At 37.9% G+C, this 19,588-nt stretch overlaps 1 protein-coding gene, 1 non-coding gene and 1 pseudogene across 2 annotated transcripts in view; 2 read left to right on the forward strand and 1 right to left on the reverse strand.

Annotated features, from left to right (window-relative positions):
- The window catches only part of GIPC2 (GIPC PDZ domain containing family member 2), an 87,306-nt gene that overhangs the window by 37,689 nt on the left and 30,029 nt on the right, over positions 1-19,588 (reverse strand). The window contains 2 exon segments of the mRNA XM_025417892.3: positions 2,198-2,378; positions 13,799-13,984. Coding sequence (XP_025273677.3) covers positions 2,198-2,378; positions 13,799-13,984 — 367 coding nt within the window.
- On the forward strand, positions 10,862-10,968 carry LOC112641148 (U6 spliceosomal RNA). The gene has a single exon (XR_003124534.1). It is a non-coding gene; the product is annotated as a U6 spliceosomal RNA (small nuclear RNA).
- On the forward strand, positions 17,806-18,216 carry LOC112641015 (ubiquitin-conjugating enzyme E2 C-like; annotated as a pseudogene).

Genomic DNA, 19,588 nt, shown 5'->3' on the forward strand with positions numbered 1-19,588 from the left:
CTCTCTCTCTCTCTCTCTGACTATCATAAATAAATAAAAATTAAAAAAAAAATAAAATAAAATATTAAGAGAAATCCCCAAGCGATGGCCCAAAATCAAGTATCAACCCAGAGTGGAAAATGCATATAGTCCAGCAGATTTAAGTTAGGTTAAGCTATCATAGGAACTTTAGAAGATAACAACTTATCATTGCTCCAAAATCAATTTCCACATATCCTAACCCACAGCACCACCAGCATTTGGGATGCTAAAGTAATAGACCCCCACTAGGAAAATCCTACCCAGTGTCCTTCTCAAATGTGTACAGAGAATTCACATGAGGCAACAAGGAGCAGGTTCAAAAGCAGCCAGGCACATAAGGCAGTGCAGTACACCAGCCAGTTACACATGTGTCTCGGGTACTGAAGGAAAAAAATCCAACCACAGAGCAATAATAGCTAAATGCAATGAAATATGTAACATCCAAGACTAACAACAACCAAGCATCCAAGTTAAAGTGTATCGCAACTTTCTATAAAGATACAGGGACAGGGGGAATCCCTGGGTAGCTCAGCTGTTTAGCGCCAGCCTTCCACCCAGGGCGTGATCCTGGGGACCGGGGATCGAGTCCCACGTCGGGCTCCCTGCATGGAGCCTGCTTCTCCCTCTGCCTGTGTGTGTGTGTGTGTGTGTGTGTGTGTGTGTGTGTGTCTATGTTTCTCATGAATAAATAAATCTTAAAAAAAAATACAGGGACAATAGGTAAAAATAGGAAAAAGTTAACTCTGAAAAACAGATTATGTGGTGGTGATCTAAGGTGGAAAAATACTATACCCCCTTGAGTTGTACTGAGAGAATGACTGATTTACAAAGAGTCTAAATCAAATAAAAATATCTCAAACTGCTTACATCCTATCCATTTCTATGTTATAATACCCAGGGAGTTGGTTAGCAAACGAAGCCACTTCAAAAGGAATGCTGGATAGAAACCTGAGTGCTGCCCACCTTCTTCTGTGATGGGGGAGGGGGGGTTAAAGCTGGGTTGTACACCATTCAGAATCACAGCATCTAGTATTGCTTCCAGGAGCAGCAGTGGCATAAGGCATTCTTCCTCCCCCTTCCTCATGCCACCCAGTATTTTGTTTTGGGTTTTTTTAATTCCAATATAGTTAACATACAGTGTTACATTAGCTCCAGGTGTGCAGTATAGTGATTCAACAATTCTATACATTGCTCAGTTCAAGGCATTCTTTTCTCACATCTTCTATTGAACTCTTTCTCCCACAAGTAATATAACCTACACTGTATTTCTATAAATGGCACAGAAATCACTTGGAAGCAGAGAATTTCCATTTCCATATGGCTAGTATCTGTCGCTTACTTGCTAAGAGAGGGGAAATGTAATTCCCCAGATCCATTGCAGTCCCCCACCATTTTTATTAACTGCCCTGAGAAAACAACCATTAGAGACCAATTGTAAGGAGTATTTATGTACTGTGAGCAAAGGAAAGAACATAAGTTGGGTGGGGTCATGGATGAGTAAGGGCAGCCTAGAATGATTCTGCTGAAGATATTTCAACACTGATGAACACTAGGCCGTCATTTGGCTTATTAAAATAGTGCTGGGTAGTGAGAGAGAAGCTGGCACATTTTCCTATAGATGAGATGGCCCTGGGGGGTTGAACAGTTGGGAAACAGCTGCCATGGCTAAAACCAAGCAAGTACAGATGTCACACCAAAGTGGAAGTAATTTCATACCATCTCATGCTGCCAAATTCAAAATGCCAATGGAGGAAAGGGATTGAAGGAAGTCTTTAAAATAGACTAGATAACTATTTTAAATACCGATTCTTTGTGTAACTAAAGTTGTTGCTGCTGAAGTCCATGAACAATAGATATTGTGGCTTAGAGAGCTTAATCAAGAATTTTACTGCTCAGCAAGATGATTATAATACAATGTGATCTTCTTGGAGTTTGGAACAGCCACAGAGTCACTAGACATTAGACTTTGTAACTCCAAAGGTCTTTCAGAAATGTCCTTTTAGACAACTTTTTTCTCCTTGAAGAGTTGTTGCCCTTGACAACAGTGCTATCATTCCCTATATCCTTAATGGATATACTGTAACACATGGCATCACATCTAAGTATTTACTACCCTTAGAAAGACGAGCCACGGGATAAAACACTTCACACACATACACACCCATACCCGACTTACCAAATGCCTTCTTGGGTTCTATTAACTTCAAGGTAAAGGATTCATCTTTTTTTAATTCCTTTAATTTTTTTGCAATATCATAGTGACGCCACCCAACGATATTTTCTCCATTTATGGATTCAATATGATCCCCCACACAGATTGTTTTAATGGAGTCAATTAGGCTGCCATCTTTAATTCTCTGAAAGAAAGAAAATTAAGGATAACACATAATACAGAGTGGAACTGCATAACATTACTTTTTGTGCTCCTGAGACATTATATATAATACACTGACATGTTAACAATGCAGCTTAATGCCCAGTTAAAGATGAAAAGACCAAGCAACAAAGGACAACCATCTTACCTCATTCAGAGTTCTGCTCCATCGGTCATCATACCTCCTCTGAGAAACTTCTGACATCCCCTGGGGTACTCCTCCAGGACTGATCAAGGTGTCACTCTCATGTTTTTATAGTAGGTTTTGCTACATATCCTGAGCTCTAAGCTGAGCACTTTACATTTGCCATCTCATTTAATTTTAACAACCTTTATGAAAGTCTCATGTCATAGAGCAGAAAAATTGAAGCTTGGGAAAATCAAGTAATTTGCCAGTTCAGCATACTATAGTACAATTGTCCATTCACCTCTCAGTCTCCATTACTGAACTGCAATATCCTTAGAGACAGAGATGGTGTTATTCACCATCATATGCTCTGTGTCTAGCACAGTACTACACAGTGAAGTCCCTCCAAAAATTATTGTTGAATCATTTCAAAACGAAACCCATTACATAAGAGTAGAGCTTCAGCTTTTTTTACAAACTACATTTTTAAACCTCAGTTACAAATGTAATGATTTAAGAATTGGTACAACGTCAGCTAAGAACATTGGTAACTAATAAGGAAGCCAGTAAGAGTGATTTTATACTATCATTTTTCATTTTATATATTTTAAGTCAAGAGAACTTAAGACTCACAGGAAATTTTCACATTGGTCTTTCTTAAATTTATCTTACTTCTATACAAAAATCTGTAGTGCAGAGTCTCAAAAGGAGACCGAAGACTCCCTAAGATAGTATTAATATTTTATGGAAGGATTTTAGGGCTGGGGGCCCAGAAAACCCCACACAGATAACAGCCTTGCAAGTTCAGTTCTTCCACAGTAGTGAGGAACGGGGCAAAAGGAAGGCCACTCGGCCTCATGAGTCACAAATCCTTCCTAGGAGTGGAAGGATAGAAATATTAGGGGCCGCTAAATGTATAATAAAAGCATGTGCATTCCCCACTCTTACCAGGTGGAGGAATAACATCTTTTTTTAAGACTTTATTTATTTATTCATGAAAGACAACAGAGAGAAAAAGAGGCAGAGACACGGGCAGAGGGAGAAGCAGGCTCCATGCAGGGAGCCTGATGTGGGACTCGATGCCGGGTCTCCAGGATCACGCCCTGAGCCAAAGGCAGACAGACGCTCAACCACTGAGCCACCCAGGCATCCCAGAATAACATCTTTTGAATCAGCAGGGTGACCACTGTGGCTAAGAGTTAAGATGAAAACTGAGCTCATGTACCCCAGCATCTCCACAATGTCACAAAAAAAAAAAAAAGAAAAAAAGAAGGAAAGAAAATAGTAAAAGACTATTCTGGAAAGGTTGGGCTTTAAGTTTTATTACTATATATCAAAACTCACAGTAGGTTTCTTTTTTACTCCCATATTTTAAGATATTCCTATATTCATTATAGTAGTAACTATTCATACGCTTTATGCAAATGAAATAATGCCAATTCAGAGATCATTATCATTACAAAAAGTGAATTATAAAAAATGAGAGAAATTTCATAATCTGACTGGCACTGTTTTATTAGGAGTCCATATTAGCATTATAAGTTAACAGAATTAAGAGTAACTATAACGAAAAAAAAAAAAAAGAGTAACTATAACATACCACCTAGTGCAACTGGAGTTTCTAAAGGGTCACAGAAAAATAAGCAAGATTTAAAAGAAGAGCAGGGGCAGCCTGGGTGGCTCAATGGTTTAGCGCCGCCTTCAGCCCGGGGTATGATCCTGGAGACCTGGGATCGAGTACCGAGTACCGCCTCGGGCTCCCTCCATGGAGCCTGCTTCTCCCTCTGCCTGTGTCTCTGCCTCTCTCTCTCTCTCTCTCTCTCTCTCTCTGTGTGTGTGTGTGTATGTGTGTGTGTCTCATGAATAAATAAATAAAATCTTTAAAAAAAAAAAGAAGGGTAGAATCTAAAGAAACAAAAAAAACTATTAAATACCCATCCCTAAGCCATTTGAGAATGTGAACATCTATACATAACTTTTACTTCCTTAATTTTTATTCTAATTTATCTCTTAATACCTTCTGATCCTATTTTTTTTCTTTTGATCAACAACAGCATACAAATTTCAGTGTCCCTCCACATATTTTTAAGACTTGTCACAATTTTATTAAAAATAAGCATTGGGATCCCTGGGTGGCGCAGCGGTTTAGCGCCTGCCTTTGGCCCGGGGCGTGATCCTGGAGACCAAGGATCGAATCCCACGTCGGGCTCCCGGTGCATGGAGCCTGCTTCTCCCTCTGCCTATGTCTCTGCTTCTCTCTCTCTCTGTGTGCCTATCATAAATAAATAAAAATTAAAAAAATAAAAAATAAAAAATAAAAAAAATAAAAAAAATAAAAATAAGCATTGTATAAAATTAATTAAATGTAAAACTTTACGGGGTACATGGCTGTGTCAGAAAAATACGCAGCTCTTGATCTTGGAGTCTTGAGTTCAAGCCCCATATGGGGAGTAGAGATTACTTAAATAAAACTTTTTCTAAAAAATGAAAAACTTTATAGACACAGGTATAAATCTTACCAGTAAAGGTCAGAGTAACAAAAATCTAGGTTGTCCTGGATCTGTGAATAGAAGAGTGTCCAGACAGAAGGAAGAAAGGCAGCTACCAGAAGTCAGAACAAGTTGCAAGGCAAGGATCCAGGCAGTCAAGAAAAAAGTCAAAGCATAGGTCAGAAGCATCAGATAAGGATCTAGGATGAATAATAGGAAAATCAGTTTAAGAAACTTGAACCTCATAAGGGGAATCAGATGCAGAAGCAAAGGGCACACTTGGGTGGTTCAGTTGGTTAAGCGTCTGACTCTTGTTTTTGGCTCAGGTACTGATCTCAAGATTGTGGGATCAAACCCCATGTTGGGCTCTGCGCTCAGCTCGGAGTTTGCTTCAGAGCCTCCCTACCTCTCTTTCTCATTTTTTCTCTTTCAAATAAATAAATAAAATCTTAAAAAAAAAAAAGATACAGACGCAAAGTGGAAGACACTGATTATATATGTTGTGGGTTACTTAAGCCTTAGCCTCTTAAGTCATAAAGAATGAGGTAGCCATTGAGACAAGTTTCTAGAATCTATTCTTTGATAATCATAACATGATAGAGATTAATAGTATTGCTTAAAGTGCCACTCAATTGCAAAGGACTGGATAAAAAATAAGTTATCAGTTCTAGGCTTATATTTACTGAGTCACTTAGTATCATTATCTAGGACACTTAGAACTTTGTCTCATCTGGCTTTAGATGATGATATTGCAAAATGCAGAGAAGACAATTTTTTTAAATGAGATTTACTACATTATTCAACTTAGAAGCTCCCAACCATTTCAGACCATTATTATAGTATTTTCCATTATTTTGTTGCATATAATCCAGAACTCAGTCTGCTCATCACAGATATCAGCAGAAACTTGAGGGCAGCACACCGCTCTCCACAAAGCTTAGGCATCAGATTTAAGGTTGTTTGAGCCACATGCCCTGCTGCCATAGTCAGCAACTCTGGGATGTGTGCTGCTGATCCTCCCAACACTGTTTGTTCTCAAACCTCATTCATAAAAAAGTAACATTCATAACAACTGTAAACAGTTAACTCATTTAGTCTTCAAAACAAGCCTCATTTTATTAACAGAGGGGGATATTTGATATACAGTGATTACATGGCTCAATCAAAAGAACACAACAAACAACAGAATTGGGATTCAAACAGAGGTGGTACCAACATGGTATGGCATGATCCTAAATTATGACGAAACCTAAAATACCACCCATCCCTTTATATAAATGTTTGCCAACTCATCTTAAATCATTCTAGAAATTTCTGGCTTTAAGTACACTCTGAATTTTCTGATTAGGTTATTTATATACTCTGATTCTGGAAAACTGACGCTTATAAAATCTAAAATCATAAATGTTTAAAGTCTGTTGTCTCTTCACCTGAAAAGTTTTATCTGTGAGAACCATGCAGTACTTTCTTTTAATTCAAAAGTTTTCGAATCACATAGATATTTTAACTTCCACATAGAAGAGAGATCATACGGTATAGGTGTTTCTCTGGTATTTCCCTTAGCATAAAGCCCTTAAGGTCCATCCATATTGCCACAAATGGGAAGATTTCATTCTTTTATACAGCTAATACTCCACTCTGTGTGTCTGTGTGTATGCGTGTGTGTGTGTGTGTGTGTGTGTGTGTACACACATCTTTATCCATTCATCAGTGGATGGGCACTTAGGTTGTTTCTACAGCTTGACTATTGTAAACAATGCTGCAAGGAACACCATATACAAATACACAGTGCATTTGTCTTTTTTTTTTTTTTTTTTTAAGATTTTATTTTAGGGCAGCCCCGGTGGCTCAGCAGTTTAGCGCCACCTTCAGCCCAGGGTGTGATCCTGGAGTCCCACGTCAGGCTCCCTGCATGGAGCCTGCTTCTTTCTCTGCCTGTGTCTCTGCCTCTCCCTCTGTCTCTGTGTCTCTCATGAATAAATAAAATCTTTATTTAAAAAAAAAAAGATTTTATTTATTTTAGAGAGAGAGAGCAGGGTGAGGAGCAGAGGGAGAGGGACAAGCAGACTGCACTGAGCACAAAGCCACACATAGGGGCTCTATCCCACTACCCTGAGATCATGACCTGAGCCAAAATCAAAAGTCAGAAGCTTAACCGACTGAGCCACCCAGGTGCTCATTGGTACATTGAGCTTTCTGAATTAGTATTTTCATTTTCTTCATATAAATACCCAGAAGTGGAATTGCTGAATTTTATGGTAGTTCTATTTTTAATTTTTTGAGGAAACTCCATATTGTCTTCCCTTCCTTTTTTTTTTTTTTTTTTTTGAGAGCATGGTATTATCTTTACTTATAATATTTAAAGTATTCACATTGCTTTCCTTTAGTGATAGGTTCTAGATGTATGTTTTTTGTTTTTTCTTTCAGATTTTATTTATTTATTCATGAGAGACACAGAAAAGAGAGGCAGAGACACAGGCAGAGGAGAAGCAGGCTCCACGCAGGGAGCCTGATGTAGGACTCGATCCCAAGACTCCAGGATCACGCCCTGCACCGAAGGCAGGTGCTCAACACTGAGCCACCCAGGCATTCCTCGATATACATGTTTTTAAGTCAGCCTTGGATTTCATGCAATACTGGGTGAAAAGAAAATTGGGATATTTATTCAGGTTAAAAATCAAGATAAAATGGCATCTGATCTAAATATATGTATATAAAATGAAAAAAATAAATATATGTGTATAAGAATTTTTGTCAGCATTATTTAGATGAGTGCATTTTTTTCCATATTGTTTTCCATAATGGTTGTACCAGTTTACACTCCTACCAACAGTGCATGAGGTTTTGCTTTTTTCCACATCCTCACCAACATTTGTTATTTCTAGTCTTTTTGATAATAGCCATTCTAACAGGTGCAAGGTAGTAGCTCATTGTGGTTTTGATTTGCATTTCCCTGATCATTAATAACTTAGAACATCTTTTCATGTACCTGTTAACCATCTGTAGGCCTTATCTGGAAAAATGTCTCATCAGATCTTCTGTCCATTTTTTTTAAAACAGGGTGTATTCTTGTTTGATATAGTCCCACTTTTTACTTTGATTTTGCTTTTATTTTCAGGTTCAAAAATCATCACCAAAATCTGTGTCGGTAAGCTTACTGCCTTGCTTTTCTTCTAGGAGTTTTGTGGCTTCAGTTTTAAAATTAAGTCTTTTATCCATTCTGGATTAACTTCTGTGTATGGTATGAGATAATGGTCCAGTTTCACTCTTTTCCATGTGGCTATCCAATTCTTCCAGCACCATTTTTTGAATAGAGTGTCCCTTCCCCATTGTGTATTCTTGGTTCCTTTGTTATAAATTGGCCATATATGCAGGAGTTTATTTCTGTGCGCTCTATTCTGGCCCATTGATCAATGCTTATTTTTATGCCAATACCACAGTTTTAATTACCACAGTTTTGTAATATAACTTGAAATCAAGCAGTGTGACACCTCCAGCTTTGTTCTTCTCAACCTTGTTTGGCTATTCAGGGTCTCCTATGGTTGTTTCCATATAAATTTTAGGACTATTTGTTCTATTTCTATGAAAAATATCATTGAATTTTGATATAGATTGTAGTGCTTCTGTAATATTACTTTGGGTAGTATGGACATGTTAACAATATTGATTCTTCCAATCCATGAGCATGGAATATCCTTTCATTTGTTTGTCTTCAATTTCTTACATTAACATCTTGTAGTTTTCAATATGCTGTTCTCCTCCCTGGTTAAATTTATTCCTCGGTACTTTATTCTTTTTGATGCAATTGGAAATGGAATTGTTTTAATTTTTCCAATACATTTCTATATGCTAATAATGAACTAAGATTTTTGCATATTAGTTTTATATTCTTCAACTTTACTGAATTAGTTCTAACAGTTTTCTAGATAGTCTTTAGAGTTTCTTGTATATGCCATCTTCAAACAGTAACCATTTTACTTCTTCCTCTCCAGTTTGGATACCTTTTATTTTATTTTTCTTGCCTAATTGCTCTGGCTGGAGATTCCAATACTGTGTTGAATAGAAGTGGCAAGAGTGGGCATATTTGCCGTGTTCCTGATCTTACTGGTGGAAAGCTGAAAGCTTTTCCTGTAAGTATGATGTTAGCTGTGGGCTTATCCTATAGAACCTTTATTATGTTGAAATTTGTTTCCTCTAAACCCACTTTGTTGAAAGTTTTTACCATAAATGGATGTTGAATTCTATCAAATGTTTTTTTCTGCATCTACTGAAATAACCATAATTTTTATCCTTCACTTTGTTAATGTAATATATCATATTGATTTGTGAATGTTGAACCATCCCTGCAATAAAACTCCACTTGGTCATGAGGTATGACCCTTTTAATGTATTGCTGAAGATTATTGCTAATGTTTTGTTGAGGATTTTTGCTTTTATGTTATTAGGAATGCTGGCTCTTCTTGTGGCATTCCTGTCTGGTTTTGGTATCAGGGTAATGCTGGCTTCATAAAATGGGTTTGGAAGAATTTATTCTTCTAATTTTTGGAAGAATTTGAAAAGGATTGGTATTTATTCTTCTCTTTGAATGGATGGTAAAATTTGCCAGTGAAGCCATTTGGTCCTAAACTTTTGTTGTTAGAAAGTTTTTCATTACTGTCAAGAAGATTAAATCCATCTGTTCAGATTTTTTATTTCATCATCAGTCTTGGTGGGTTGTAGGTTTCGAGGAATTTACCCATTTCTTATGCATTGTCCAATATGTTAGGTATAACTGCTCATAGTAGTCTTTTATGATCCTCTGCATTTCTATGGTATCCAGTGTAACATCTCTTCCATTTCTGATTTTCTTTGAGTCCTTTTTGGTGAGTCTAGCTAAATGTCTGTCAGTTGTTTTTCAAAAAACCAGCTCTTAGTTTCATTGATAGTTTCTACTGTCTTTTTGGCCTCTCCCCTTTTTTTTTTTTTTTTTTTTTTGAGAGTGGGGTATGCTAGAGGGCAGAGGGGGGGAGGAGAGAGAGAGAGAGAGAATCACAAGCTGGGCCTCTGACATGGGACTTGATCTCACAACCCTGAGATCATGGCCTGAACTGAAATCAAGAGTGAGATGTTTAACTGACTGAGCCACCCAGGTGCCCCAGTCTCAATTTTTGCTCTAATCTTTGTTATTTCCTTCCTTCTACTCACTCTGGGCTGCATTTGTTCTTTTTCTAGTTTCTTGAGGTATAAAGTTAGGTTGAGACTTGTTTCTTGAGGTAGGTATTTATCTCTATGACCTTCCTCTTCTTGAAACTGCTTTTGGGGGCACCTGGGTGGCTCAGTCTGTTGAGCACTGGACCCTTGATTTTGACAATGGCCTGATCTTGGGGTCATAAGTTCAAGCCCCACATTGGGCTCCACATTGGGGATGGAACCTACTTTTTTAAAAAAAGGTGAGAGACCAAAAAAAGCATGGAGCCCAGGACACTTGGGTGGTTCAGTCAATTAAGCATCTGCCTTCAGGTCATGATCTGGGGGTCCTGGGATCCAGCCCTGCATCCAGCTCCCTGCTCAGCTGGGAGTCTGCTTCTCACGCTCTCTCAAATGAATAAATTTTAAAAATCTAAAAAAAAAAAAAAAAAAAAAGTATGAGCCCAACACAGGGCTTGGTCCCAGGATCTTGAGATCATGCCTGATTGACTGAGCTACCCAGGTGCCCCAGCCCCCTGTACTTCTAAAGCCCATGCTCCTATGCATCACAGTGCACTACCTACTTAATCATGGAACCCTTCCTCCTTACCTTTGTCTGAATCTATATCACACTGTCCTGCTCTAAACTACTCTAACTTCTAGCCACCACTGAAAGGATACCAAGTACTCACTTCAGCAGCACATACACTAAAATTGGAACCATACAGAAAAGATTAACACAGTCCCTGAACAAGAATGACATACAAACTCTTGGAATGTTTCATTTCTTTTTCTGCTTATCTTGGCAAAAATAAGCACTGAAAGGGTGAGCCAGAAATTAATGAAAATGATTACTTATAAGGAGTGGGAAAAATGAGTAATGGGATAGAGGACCGGGGGAAAGAGTGACAGATCTCTGAATGTCTTTTAATACAGTTTTAACTTTTGAATTGTGTTAATATTTTATGTATTCAGAAAAAATTAAACAAAGATGAGGGGGGAAAACTCAATCCAAAGAGAAGCAAATGGATTCAACAGTATTTCCAATAAATAATAACACCTAGTGGGGAAAGGGGCAGGAAAGACCTATTCCAAGTAACCTCTGAATAGGATACTTTGTTTATACATGTACATTTAGTTTAAAGAAGATATAAAGTAAATGATAAAATAATATTAAACTAATGTCCATATGGCAGTTTTATTAATATTAGATTTTCTGAAGTTCACAATTGTATTATAGTTATGTAGAGAAAAACCCTATGCTTAGTAACTACATTCTGAAATAGTAAGGGCTAAATGGGCATAATCCACTTTTTCAAATAGTTCAGAAAAGTTTTATGTATTTGTATATATGTTTATACACACATATACATATGCATAAGATTACAAAATAGCAAATGTGGCAAATGATAAAAACTGGAAGAAATGGGTAAAGGGTGTTATGGAAATCCTCTGTATTATTATAATCTTTCAATAAGTTTGAAATTATCCCCCTCAATTTTTAAAAAGTCATATTAACCATGTACACAATAGGATATTCATTTCTCTTCTAAGTTGAATTATCTATCAGCAGTTTGACTTATGCTTCACTTTCTTTTTTGCCATCATGTTCTGTCTCCACAGGACTACTAACTAGTACAGAGGCAGACACACATTCAAGGAGACATTAAAAAACTAAGGAAAGAAAGAACACAAGCTCTGAACATCAGAGTTTAGATCTTAAAAATTCACACGTGCTTGCAAAACTCCTAAGCTCTTCCCTGCTGACATTAGAAAGGCATTGCTGCATGTGCCTCATGTCCTGAGCTTCCCCCAGATAATCCCACATGACTTTCCCAACTCACGATTTTCCATTTGATCACCCACTCAACCTTCAGCACAGTCATATCTTTTGCAGAGCTAAAAATAGCCATTTTATCAAATGGGAAGTTAAATAAAGTACTATTTACAGTTAAGAAGACAGCTTTCCTAAGATATTTTTTTATGACAATGGATCAGCAAAACAAATATTTGGACAAAATGAAAATATGAAACATGCTCTGTTTATGAAGTTTATAACTAATTCTTAGTGAAGTGGATAGGAATGTCTGCTCTGGAGTCCGATCCCTTGAATTCAAATCCTGAATTTTTCAGCTACCTACCTTTGAAGCAAGCTACTTAACCCTCGCTGATACTGTTTCTACATCTGCAGAATAGAGGTTAATAATAGTGCCTACCCACAGGTGAATCTCCCACACGTCATATTGAGCAAAAGAAGCCAGAAACAATAGAGTACGTAATATATGATTCTACTTAATGAAGTTCAAGAACAAGCAAAACTATGGTGATAGAGGTCAGAATAGTGGCTACCTTTGTGGAGGGAAGCATATTGACTGGAAAGAGGTAAAGGGAGACTTCTGGGTGGTAGAAATGAAGTTTCCTCTTGCTCTGGGTGGTGGTTACACATGTAAGAGTACAGTAAGCTATACATTAAAATTTTGTTATACATCAACCAGAAAAAACATAGTATCAAATATAATTGTTGTGAGGATTAAGTGAGAAAATGTATGTAAAGTGCCTAGTACATGAAAAGCATTCAATATAAGTCAGCTGTTACACAATTGCTTAATAGAACTGTTTAAGAGATGGGACGCCCGGGGGGCTCAACAGTTGAGCGTCTGCCTTTGGCCCAGGGCATGACCCCGGGATCCAGAATGAGTCCTACATCAGGCTACTTGCAGGGAGCCTGCTTCCCACTCAGCCTCAGTCTCTGTCTCTGTCTCTCTTTCTCACTGTGTCTCTCATGAATAAATAAATAAATTAAAAAAAAATAACTGTTTAAGAGATGAGTCTACTTTTCTTTTTACCATTCCTTGGTTCTTAGCTTTCAATACTATTCCAAACATCTCTTGTCTTTGCAGCTCTATACTGCTTTCTTTGTATCTAAATAATTATATAGTTTAAACATGTACAAAAATGTTGAAAAACATTTTTTAAGAAGTAAATAAGTTTCAAAAAATGTGTAAACTTGTGGTGCCTGGGTGGCTTGGTAGAGCATGCAACTCTTGATCTCAGGGTAGTGAGTTCGAGCCCTACACTGAGCATAGAGATTACTTATTTTTTTAAAACATTTATATAGGGATCCCTGGGTGGCACAGTGGTTTAGCGCCTGCCTTTGGCCCAGGGCCCGATCCTGGAGACCCAGGATCGAGTCTCACGTCGGGCTCCCGGTGCATGGAGCCTGTTTCTCCCTCTGCCTATGTCTCTGCCTCTCTCTCTCTCTCTGTGTGTGACTATCATAAATAAAAAATAATAATAATAATAAAAGAAAATAAATAAATAAATAAAACATTTATATATATATGCTACAGACCTATAAGAGCTCACATGGATAATGAGTGGGCACCAAGACCAGGCTTTCCTTTTCAGTAAGTTTTAAATTTTAGAGGAAGTCTAAAGTGAAAGAAAGAAATTCAAGGAAAGGGTAAACAGAAAATGAGGTTTTGAAACATTCTTTAAATGAAATCTTATCAAACCGTCCCTGCTAAGCCAGCTTTCACTCGGAAGATCATTTCTTTGACCTGGTAGCCTTTCTTAAATATTACCCTCAGTTAGGTCATGTAGTTATTTTTTAAAACTTACCTTTATAAAAGCATAGCCAATACCATTATCTGTAATAGTGAGACCAAGTGAATCCTCAGATTTATATACTTCCACTTCTTTTTGGATCCCTTTCACATGGGCAAATATGAAATCTTCAAGGCCTAGATGTGATCCTAAGAGTTTTTCCATATCAACTTTAGGTGTGTTTAAAGTGCAATATAAGATCTGTAAGGAAGAAAGAAATAGGTTAGTTCAGTTTCCATCAGGAAAACATTCTGGTCATTAGTTTATTTAAAATTTAGTCCTCAATTTATTATATAAGAAGTTTTATCATTAAGATTAGGTAATATATACTATTTCCTATAGACAAGACTCTGTACTAAACAATTTATAGCCATGATCTTATTTAATCCTCACAATGACTTTATAAATACATTATCACCTCCAAATCACAGATGAGGAAATTAAGGCTAATAAAAGGAAGTAATTTGCCTACAGTCACAAAGCCAGTATTTGTCAAAAGCAAGATTCTGAGTTCAGATCATATCAACCTTGAAGTGATTTAAACACCTACATTACCTGCCATTTACAAAGCTAAACCCAAAAGTTGTGTATCCAAAGGCAAGGCTAGGCCATGTACACCACAATGAAAATATAGGCACAATGAAAATATATAAGACTATTTTTGAAAACTGGTAATTTTTTTAAATGAGGAAAATTTTTTATCTTGCATTATGGTACTTTGAGAAAAGCAAATTAATGAATGAAGTACTAAAATGAAGAGGTCTAAAACAGACCTTAAAGACTCATTAATCTAATCCCTTAATTTTCAAGATAAAGGAACTGAGGTCTGGAGAGGTTAATGCAATATGGTCAAATTCACATGATGGTAGAAACAGCATGAAAAACCAGAATAGTGAACAGTTGTATAGAGATTTTTAAGAGACTTATGCCACCAAGTCTTCACTGAACTACATTCTCCTTCAAAAATTGGATTCAGGGACATCTGGGGGGCTCAGTTAAGCATCTGCCTTTGACTCAGGTCGTGATGGCAGGGTTCTGGGATCCAGTCCTGCATCGGGCTCCCTGCTCAGTTGGGGAGTCTGCTTCTCCCTCTCCCTGCATGTTCTCTCTCCCTCTCCCTCTCTCTCTCAAATAAATAAATAAAATCTTTCCTAAAAAATAGGATTCATTTCCTAAAATCTGCAGTGCAACTCTTAAGTTTGTCCACCATAATCTGAGTAATTTCTGGGACCCAAATAAAAAACTATAGAACAGGAAAAGGAGGGTTGAAAACACATCATTGGGTCAAAAATTAAGTTCAACAAGCATCTGTTGAGTACATACATCCCAAAGAAAAACATTTTTAAAAAGCTGTTTTACACCAAAATGGCTAAATGAATTTTTTTTCCTCTATTACCAAGTAATTTTGCCATAGATGTTGTCAGCCCTTCCTCCAAACCTGAGCCTTGCTTCAGTTCTCACCTTCAACCCTCTCTCTCTATCCCTGGGTTTCCACCATTCCTGATTCCCACCAGAACTTAAGCCTTAATGCACCCATAAGCCTCATGAAGTTCAGAAATGGCACAACTACTACTTATTAAATGGCTCTTTGGGATGGATGCTTGTGTGGCTCAGTGGTTGAGCATCTACCTTCGATTCAGGTCGTGATCCCAGAGTCCAAGAATCAAGTCCCACATCAGGCTCCCCGCAGGAAGCCTGCTTCTTCCTCTGCCTGTCTCTGCCTCTCTCTCTGTTTCTCTCATGAATAAATAAAATCTTTTAAAAAATAAAAAAATTAATGGCTCTTTAAGCCCCATCACAATGTGTCTGAATTAGAAGAGCTCTCTCTGTTCTACAGCTAAAAGGCCCAGCATGGTCAGCAAACTCTGATCAAATCTCAGAAGTGTATGAAAGGAGCTAGTGATGAGGACAAGAGGCAACTGGGTACCAAAGAATAAAGGCTTAAAGAAAAACTGCTCTCCCCACCCTTTTCCTTTTTCAGCTGTGGTGAGCTGTGCTAACTGGTGGATCTTTGATTTACCCTTTGTTTTCCTCGGCAGGGCATAATATATTTGGCTTTTCCATTATAAGTTTTTGCAAATACAGTACTAGCATAAAAATTGTATTATTCACGGGGGAGTTTTGGCTTCAATTCCTTATTCTAATTGTAAATCAATGGTATAATTAGCCCACTGACAAAAATCATTAATAGTGTGGGTATAGGGGCAAGGGAATATGCATAGTAAACAGCTTTTCTGGTTTCTTTTCTCGAAAATGATAGAAAGTAGAAGAAACAGTTTTGCTTTATACTGTTTTAAACAGTGAATATGTTAATGGTGTTCACAGTGGATCCCAAACACCATTGATATAAAAGCAACTTATCAGTTAAGAACTGAAACACTACAACATAATGATGATGTAACAGGGCAAGAGAAAAGCCCCAAAAAGGAAATCCCACACAAAGTGGACTTCTAGTCACTAAGCCCTTTCCTTTCCTTCAATTTTTCACGTTTCACTGCAGAGCAAATATTCGATTTCCTGTAGGTCTGACCCTTTTTCATTGTGCTTCCTCTCCTGCAGAATAACGTTCCATTCCAGACAGCCGAAAGTTTGCAGGCAAGGCATCATTTTTTTTTTTTTTTTTCTGGAAGGACCAGAGCTAGTTATGGAGCTCCACAAGAAGTTGTGTTGAAAACCCGCAGGAATGTAATGGTCACTGAGAGATAGAGTGCAAGCCCTCTGTAACAGTGAGCAACTAAAACTCCCTGACTTTGGGTCAGTTCTCCATGGGAGAATAAAAACCTAACACTTATATGATCTCAACGCACAACTATCAGCAAATATATCTGTAAGTATATGATAAAGGGCTAGAAATTCAAACACATCCTCACTGAAAAATAAGGAAGTGATATAGCACTTTCTGAATGCGGCAACATTCTTGCTCATCCATCCATCCACCAATTATCTATTAAATATCTTTTTGCCAAGTTCTGTGCTGCACAGAGATGGACAGTGGTACAACAAGGAAATCCCAGGCTCGTCTACTCCACTGAGGTATAGTAAGGCAACATGAGTCAACTGGAATAGATCAAAAGCCATGAACATTTAAACCAAAAGGAACCTCAAATACACATCTTGAGCTTTCCTACCTTCATTCGTACATTCCCCTCAACCAAACTCTAAAATGCCTGCCCGCCCATTCCACCCCTATGCCTTTGCCTATTGAGACTATGGGCAAATGTGACTGACCAGGTGGAATCAATCTCTCCATTTTGCCCACATCATTTAAGTCTAATACCTCATTCAAGTGTCTGAGTCACCTTGCTTTGAAGTCCTATTGGTTTAATACGTGTATTTGTCATTCTCACTCTGAGAAGATAGCTTAGTTCTCTTCCTCCTACAATGTCTAAGAAGCACCCTGCTCAGTTTGTATCTGAGTGGTGTTTACAGCACATGTTCACTTACTTCAGTTGATAGAATATACACGTATACTAGGTCTTATTAACCTCATTTTGCAGATGAGAAAGTTATGACCTTATCCAATTAACACAGCTAGTAAATGTTTACTATCAGGATAGAAAAAAAAATGATGCACTGTTCAGGTCATATCAGTCACTAAGAAATACTTGCTTCCACTGTAAGCATACTAGATAAAGGACAGTAAAACATACTATTTAACATTTTTTATACCTTCTGGTGAACAAACTAAATCAAAAGAAAGTAAACTCATGGCTAGGTATCCTATATTATAAGGTGAGTCATCCATTAGATAAAACTTTCCTGATGCTTTTTACTATAAAATGAAATCCTTAACATCTTTTGAGGTATCCATATTTAGTGCTTTACTACCAATCATTGCCCATTTTTATAAGATAAATGGAATATTCTAGTTGCAGCTGTGCTCTCCAAGTCTCTGTCTCCCTGACCAAACACCAGATGGCCTCCCAGACCTGCCACCCAACTGCTGCCAGCCATCACCACCCACAAAGGAGCCGCCCAAGAAGGGTGCTGCACAGGGCCCCAAGAGGCTACATCAGGAGTTGATGACCCTTATGACCTCTTCTTCTGCCTTACCTGAATCTGCCAACCTTCCTAATGGGCGGGGACAATCCATGCAGAACCTGGCACAGTACATAAAAACCTGAGAAGAAGTTCTCCTTAGAGTTTGCCAGTGGTCCCTGCTACAACTTGCCCACAGTGAAGTTCCTCACACACTCTGCTATCACCCCAATGTTACACCCAGGGTAACATCTGTCTAGACATCCTGAAGGACAAGTGGTCTGTCCTGTAAGACATCAGGACCATCCTGTCGTCCATCCCAAACCTGCTAGGAGAACCCAACACCGATAGTCCTTTGAACACACATGCCACAGAGCTCTGGAAAGTCCCCACAAGCTTTTAAGAAATGTCTGCAAGAAACCTACTCAAAGCAGATCTCCAGCCAAGAACCCTGACTGTCTAGTTTCTCTTCTAGTGTTGTTTTTTTTTCCCTTTGCTTCATTTCTATAGAGAAGTCTGTAGCTTAAGCTGCAGTGTCATTTTTGTTTTGTTTCTGTTTTTTAAGTCTGATTGAGCCCTTGTGATGAATATGTTAAATACACTGGGTTTTAAAAAAGATAAATAGAATATTCATGACTATTTTCTAAAGCAGCTGTACCCAGCAGATATGTAACAAGTCACATAATTTTAAATTTTCTAATAGTTGCATTAACAAAAGTAAAAATAGATATTAATTTATTCAAATTATATAACCCATATATTTCAAAAATATGATCAATATGAAAATTGAGATAAATATAAATCTTCAAAAAAATTTTAATGTAAACTCTTCATGAGAGGCAGAGACATGACCTAAGCCAAAAGCAGACTCAACCACTGAGCCACCCAGGTGCCCTACATTTTTTAAGATCTTATTCAGCTTGAGGCAGCCCAGGTGGCTCAGCAGTTTAAGCAACGCCTTCAGCCCAGGGCGTAATCCTGAAGTCCCAGGATCAAGTCCCACGTCGGGCTCCCTGCATGGAGCCTGCTTCTCCCTCTGCCTCTCTCTCCTCTCTCTCCTCTCTCTCTCTCTCTCTCTCTCTCTCTGTGTGTGTGTCTCATGAATAAATAAATAAAAATCTTAAAAAAAAATATCTTATTCAGCTTGAACCAGCCAGAGTGTCCAGTACCCATATTTGGCTACTAACTACCAAACTGAGCAGCTCAGTTCTAGAATCTCCGGTTTTTATCAGTTTTATACTTTATACTTTTCCCATCTCCATATATCTGTACATGGCATTTCCTTGGCCAAAAAATGTATAGCTAAAATCCAACTTCTAAATCCAGTCTATGTCAAAATCTTCCCCAACCAATAAAGTCTACTACATTTTCTATTATCATCATCCTAAGCTAACTTTTTTTTAATATTTTGAAGTAATCTCTATACCCAATGTAGGGCTCAAACTCATGACCCCAAGATCAAGAGTTGTATGCTCCACCACCTTGGCCAGCCAGGTGCCCCTAACATCATTTCTTTATCTTCTACACACCTATTAAATTTAATAGGTCTTTTGTAGGACTCACCATATGTGGCTTTGTAAATTTTTAGTAGGTAAGGATTTATTTTATTGTCTTATTTGTCTTATTGTGTGCCTATATACTTGTGCCCTATCTATAGGGAAAGATGGATTACTTGTAGAAAGCTATTGCCCTTTGGGGCCTGATGGTGGAGATCCCTAAGTTGCCATTGTGCTTGATCTACAGTATACACTCCCCTTTCCCCCAAAAGTTTCTTTTGGACACTTCTCTTTCCCCATCTTAATCCATATGAAAACTAGGGTAGGAGTG

This window comes from Canis lupus, chromosome 6 (assembly GCF_003254725.2).
Source record: "Canis lupus dingo isolate Sandy chromosome 6, ASM325472v2, whole genome shotgun sequence".
In the NCBI taxonomy this organism is placed as follows: domain Eukaryota; kingdom Metazoa; phylum Chordata; class Mammalia; order Carnivora; family Canidae; genus Canis; species Canis lupus.